At 30.7% G+C, this 6,873-nt stretch overlaps 1 protein-coding gene across 1 annotated transcript; it reads left to right on the top strand.

The window, feature by feature from the left end:
• The first annotated feature begins 442 nt into the window (after positions 1-442).
• LOC107962824 (transcription factor MYB114) lies at positions 443-1,593 on the top strand. Its single transcript, XM_016899357.2, has 3 exons — positions 443-657; positions 744-873; positions 950-1,593. The coding sequence occupies exons 1-3, from the start codon at positions 516-518 to the stop codon at positions 1,293-1,295; spliced, it is 618 nt and encodes a 205-aa protein (XP_016754846.1). The 5' UTR covers positions 443-515; the 3' UTR covers positions 1,296-1,593.
• Positions 1,594-6,873: the final 5,280 nt, after the last annotated feature.

Raw genomic sequence — 6,873 nt, 5'->3', positions numbered from 1 at the left:
TATTATATTTAAATTTGAAATTTAGTCCTTACACTTTAATTTGACATAATTTGGTCTTTTTATTTTTATAATGTCATTGATTAATCTAAATCATTAGCACCATTAACTATTCCAATTTTAATGCTAACATGAATATTTTTCTCTCTAAAGAACGCTTCTTCTAACTCATCATATTGACATGGTTTTTTTAGTAGAAGTGTTTTTAACAAGATATTTATTTAACATCAACATTGTAATTTAGACTATCTAATTATATTAAAAAAAGTAGAGAGGTAAAATTATTTCAAATTAAAGCATAAGGACTAAATCATAGAATGAGTATAGTACAGGGACCTAAACCAGAATTTGACCTATTCTTCCAAAGGAAAGGTAGCTAGAAAAGCTACACGGAAACTGATACGACATACCATTCTGTACCATAAATAGCCATTGCCAACTTAGCATTGCAGTTCCATAGCTCCTCTCTCTCTCTCTCTCTCTCTCTCTCTCTGGCGGGAAAAAAAAGTGAAAAGATAATGGCAATGGCCCCTGTAACCACTAAATGCAAACTGAAAGAAGTGAATAGAGGAGCTTGGACAGCTGAGGAAGACCAAAAGCTGGCTCAAGTGATTGACCTTCATGGTCCCAAGAGGTGGAAATCAATTGCAGCAAAAGCAGGTTCATTCACAATACAAGTCTTCTTCAACATAATCTGCATTATATTGAAAATTGGATTTATAGTTTCCATTTTGTTTCAACTTCAGGTCTTAAACGAAGTGGGAAGAGTTGCAGGTTGAGATGGATGAATTATTTGAGGCCTAATATAAAGAAAGGTAACATATCAGATCAAGAAGAGGATTTGATACTAAGGCTTCATAAACTGCTCGGAAACAGGTAATTTAGGCATACATGTCTGGTTATGATATACTTTTGGACCTAATTGTTCTGTTTTTTTTTTTTAATCATTTAGGTGGTCTTTGATTGCTGGAAGATTACCGGGTCGAACCGATAACCAAATCAAGAACTACTGGAATTCTCATTTGAGCAAGAAGATAAAGCTAAACGAGAACCGAAACAAAGGTTCGGAAATACAAGAACCGGTACTCGACAATTCGAAGGGAAATGAGACGGTCTTTGTTCCGGAAGGAAGCGAAGAAGGTACATCGAAGAGAGGCAACGACTACAACTCCACACCTTACTTATTCGGTGATACCATGTCCGATTTTCATAGCGCAGAGACTCTTAATTGGGAGTGGATGAGTCAATTTTTCGAAATTAATGAGAGCTGGGTTAACGTTGCATATGACATTATTTGAACATTGTCCATTTAAATCAACTTTTAGTACATTAGTTGTTAAAGAGGCATTTGGTAATCCAAGGAAAACCCTTTCAGTTTCAGTTGTGTTGATAAAGGTTTTTCCTTGGATTAACAATAAGATTATGTTTGATTTCATTGTTTATAATTAGATCCATTAATTTTGGTACTGTGAGTTTATGAATTGAGATTATAAGAAACTTCAAAATAAGTCAGCTATGTGAAGAAAAAAAAGTGGTGCAAGTGGAGATGTACCTTCAAACTCCTGCAAGGGGAAAAAGCTGGTGTTATCATACATTTTTTAATATATGAGCCATGTGTTCAAGGTTGCATAAGCCAAATGAAATGATAATAACACCATTATTGCAGAATTTTGCCTTATCTTAGTTTTACACTATTAATTGATAAGTGAATGGTGCAAAATGTGGCACAATCTAGTGGGTCAATTAAAGCTATGGGTTCCTTGGATCTATTGAGCAATTATCCCATCCTTTTCTTGTAGTTGCTTGAACAAATTGTACTGGATTGAGTATAAACAATTTTTGAATTATTTGAATTTAAATTTGTAAATTTATATAAAAATTCGATTTCCTTTATTATCCAAATCTGAATTTTTTTTCTTGAATATTTGTGGACATCAGAATTTACAATCTGAATTATTATTCCTACTTGAATTAGTTAAAAGTGTCTTTTGAACACCATAATTGGATTTAATTCTAGTTATATATAATATTTTTTAATACAAAACTTAGCCCTTAAATAGGAGTATAATACGCTTCAATGCATTTGAACTCATGTCCTCTTACATTAGCAACAATGCCGATGCCAACCAAGTTAGAACTCAATCTACAATTACATATAATTAGATAATCATTATAATCAATAAGTCTCATTGAATTTAATTGAAGTTGTTGAAGAAAAAAATTGTGAAAATTAAGGTAACTATTGAATAATTAATCAATTTCAAACTTTATTTTTAAAATTATTTATTTATTTTCTAAAGTTCAAATTAAAATGTAATTATACTAGTTTTGAACACTCAATTCTTAAAGAATTTATAAGGGTTGTTGTATGGACTTCTTAGAAAATGACATCCAAATAAGTATCCGACTTTAAAGTACTACCTTTTAAGTTCATCAATCTAGAAAAGATAAAATACTTTGAATCTAACAAGTATCCACTCCAAGACGAAAACAAAATTATTGCAGAAAACTTGAATGTTATTGATGGATTTCTACAGTGGTTCTTAAGACAATTGGCCGATGATGGTAGTTATATGATACTCCACCCAACTTGATCCGAGTCAACCTATTTGAACTAAGCAATAAGAGAAACAATATTATTTTATTTAAGTGTCAATTAAATTCTCAAAGTTTTATCACAATTACATTTTAATGAATTTATATTTTGAATTTGTATACTTTAAAAATATGAGCTCAAATATGTTGGGGGAAGAAAACATTAAGGAGGAAGGTAATACACAAAGAAAATATGTATTACTTAATAGATTGTGTGAGTTGTAACTTATACAAATATTCAATTTTCTAACAAAAAGGTTAAAAATTTTGGTGTGAGCTTGGAGCTCATGGTCGGAGTTTTTTAGGCCCTCTCTCTATTATATCTTGGACTAAAATAACGGTAACAAAGAATAATGGGAATGCGTAGAAACAAAAGTAATACCAACCAACGCAAATTCAAGGTGTAATAGTCTTTTGGGCCATTTGTTTTCGCTACACTTTTAGGTCGATTGTAACTTTCAGTTTTTCACTATTGTTGTGGAGTTTGGACCATTTGGGCTCGATTCAAATAATGCTGTTTGTATGGTTTTTAGTTTACAAGTTAAAAGAAGTTTTAATTACCCATATCGAATTGAATTTTCCATTTAAATTATAATTAGTTTTAATTTTTTATAATATAAAAATAAACATTTTATATTTAAAATAATAACATTAATTAAAAAAATTACACGTATATATTTTCAAAAACGATTAGATAAGAGTTATTTTTTTAGCATTATAAAATTAAAGAGTTAGAACTCACACAAATGATAGAGGCATACCCATACCAAACTTGCAAGCACTATATCGAAAGAGACTACTCAAGTTAGATTTAAAAGCCATAAAATATAATCCATTTTATCAAAGTAATGTCCAAAAATCCAAAATTAATATAAAAATAGAAATAAAAATAAAAATACGAACCGGATCAAACGGAATTATCACAGACAGTAGAAAAAAAAAATCCAAAAAATCCAAACTCAATCCTCACTCTAGTAGATTTAAGTGAACGCTTAGCCACATCTCTACCTTAACTATTATCGGCAATTACTAGTTAAATTATGATTTTCCTCCTTGTATAATATTTAATTTGAGCATTTAAAAATTTTATTTTAATTTCACATAATTTAATTTGTTTCTACAATTGCTATACCTTAGTCTAAACCACTAATGTTAAAAAAAAAATTAGGATAATCAATGTAGAATTGTTAGAAAAACCCAAAGTTTCATATATCATTTAAAAAGAGAAATTAGGGTTATCAAAATAATATTATCACTAATTTTTAATTTTAAAAAATAAGTTCAACCTTATGATTTTGATGATTTTTATATAAAAGTTCTACACCGATCAACTAACCAAATTTCATGTGTTAGTGATTTGAACTAAGACATAATATTTGCAAAAATATCGAAATTGCATGTACATTATTAGTTAAGTTGCAATTGAATGAACAACTAGAAGAGTAAAAATAAAGATGAGCACAAGAATTGGTTACGCAATTTAAAAGACTTTCCTATGTCTACGAGACTTTACCTAGAGAATAATCTATAACCAAATGCAACCTCACTCTTTAAAATCAATCTAATGTCAATTTTCCTATTAAGATTTTCCCTTTGAAAGCTTAAGTACAAATTGAACATGAAAAAAAAAATTGTATATAAAGTACTAGGAACAAGTTCCTAAGAGTGGATAGATAAGTAACCTCTCAATCATAGAAAATCAAATAAGTAAGCCTTGTTTAAATAAACATTACCTACTTGCAATTATTTAGCTATTATGAACGCCATACCCTTTGAATTGTGCTTGAATAATACTCTATATGGTAGCAAATAAGAAGAGATCTTTGATCTGCCACTATTTGCGGTGGCAAATTAAGTTTTTTTCACTACTTAAGGAGCTTGTATTCAAGTGATTTTCTATCTTTTAAGTTCATTTTGTAGAATTATTTAGTTTAAAGGTTAAATCGAATAAATTGAGTTTTTTGTGTTGTTTCAAGACCTTTTAGGCCGATCTAGGCCTAAGGAAGAATTAAAAAGTTGTTTAAGTGTGCAAGACAACATTTTAGCCAATGAGTCAATGGACTGCCATGGAAGTTGCAATTGGAACACCTCTAACCCGTCTCTATCGACGAAATAGGGTTACGGAGCATTACCATACAATCGGAAACATTTAAATATCATAACATTTAGTAATTTAAATATATCAAAACCATTCAATCACATACATTTCATCCCTAAATCTAACCCTCGAGGCCCTAAAACTAGTTTAAAGACAATTCGAGACTAATTTAAAACAAAATGGGTAGTTAAGGAAAAAGTAGCAAAGATTTGAAACAGATGTCACATGGTCGTGTGGCCAGGCTGGGTGACATAGCCCCATGCTGTGTAACTTTCAAACAAGGGACACATGATCGTGTCCTTACCCATGTAACTCATTGAGTAGTGTCACACGGCCATGTCACATGCCCGTGTGCTAGGCCGTGTAACTCTTTGAGTAGCCCCACACGCCCGTGTGCCGGACCGTGTGCTAGGCTTGTGTCCTAAGCCGTGTGAAAACTAAATGTACCTAAAATCAAACCATTACAAGTCCATTACATACCTAATCACTTAAACCATATAAGCACACATTCAAGGGATTCAAACACCATTCAAACATACATAAACATGCCATTTCAATCATCTTAAATTACCTAACTAATATGCTATTCAAAGGCACCACAATTGCATCAAACATCATTTACCAAATCAAGTTAACTTTACCTTATTTCTTGCATAAAAACCTAGTTCAAACAAGTGCCAAAACACACCATAAATGACCATTATCAAGCCATTTCAAACATACCAAAATAACCTTATATACATGCACTTATAAGTGACCAAAATGACATACTTTGATAAGACATTGCAATTATCAAATCAACATAAACTTCCAAACATAAACATCCAAATCCCTATTACATAACATCCTATACATTTCAACCACAAATTCATCTATATAAATATATACACGCCACTACCCTTGGAGAAAAAAAAACTACCAACTTAGATGAATAATGTGAGTCAGTCGAATGATCCCTCCAAAATGTCAGCAACGATTATCTACAAAACAATCCATAAGAACCGATAAGCTTACAAAGCTTAGTAAGGACATAGTATAACATTTAATCGAAATACAATTAAATACAGTTCCTATACTATATGATTCAGAGTTACTGGAGTATAAACAAGGCATGTAAGTGCATTCAGGGGTACCGAAGTACAAACAAGGGCACGTATGTGCATTCAGGGGTACCAAAGTACAAATAAGGGCACGTATGTGCATTGAGGGGTACCAAAGTACAAACAGTGGCACGTATGTGCATTCGTTCAATAGTTTACTGTAAACATTTAATTAAAGAACTACAATATAAGAATACAAGTAGAAATTCATTTACATATTGAAACACCATGAACTTACCAACTATTTAATGCCGATCAACACATAGGGACTAATCTGCTATTTTCCCTTTCCCTCGGTTATTATCTTTTTTATCCAAGTTTTGATCTATATAATAATTAAATACAATATATTAATCCCATACATATTTCACATTCCATTCAATGCATATGAACCTTAACATTTAATTAATTACATATTTTCCCTAAACTTTTATAGCTTTTGCAATTTAGTCTTTTAACCTGATATTCATCGAATTGACCATTTTCCAAGAAACAAATTATACTAGAATATTCTAGGCTCTTTAATAATCCTTATTACACATCAAATTCACCACCAAATCTTGAAATTTTGACATTTTAACAATTTAATCCTTAAATCAAAATCTAACAAAAATCACTTTACAAAACAACCAAATATCACAATCAAAGCTTCAAATATATAATTATCATCATAAACAACCAAGATTCATCGATGGTAACTTCTAAAATTTTTAACAGATTCGAAAACAAAGGAACGGACTAGCTGAACCTATTTGCTATGATTTCAAAAACATAAAAATTATAAGAAACGGAATTAAAACAAGCTTACATGCAAATAGATTGTGCTAGCCGAACCCAGAGCTTCTAAAAAATGGTGTTTCCTTTCAATTTCGGTGGAAGAAACATAAAGAAGATGATACCATTTCTATTTTTCTATTATTCTTTATCATATTATTATTTATTTACAATTTTATCCCTTATAACAAACATACAAAATGACAAATTAAAATGTCCTTAACCATCCATCTGACTTCTATATGACCTAATTACTAATTAAGTCCCTTCTTAATTAATAATTAAGCTATTTGGCCACTTAAATGCAAT

The sequence above is a fragment of the Gossypium hirsutum genome, chromosome A06 (genome assembly GCF_007990345.1).
Source record: "Gossypium hirsutum isolate 1008001.06 chromosome A06, Gossypium_hirsutum_v2.1, whole genome shotgun sequence".
NCBI classification, from domain to species: Eukaryota; Viridiplantae; Streptophyta; class Magnoliopsida; order Malvales; family Malvaceae; genus Gossypium; species Gossypium hirsutum.
This window is presented reverse-complemented; position numbering and strand designations above follow the sequence as displayed.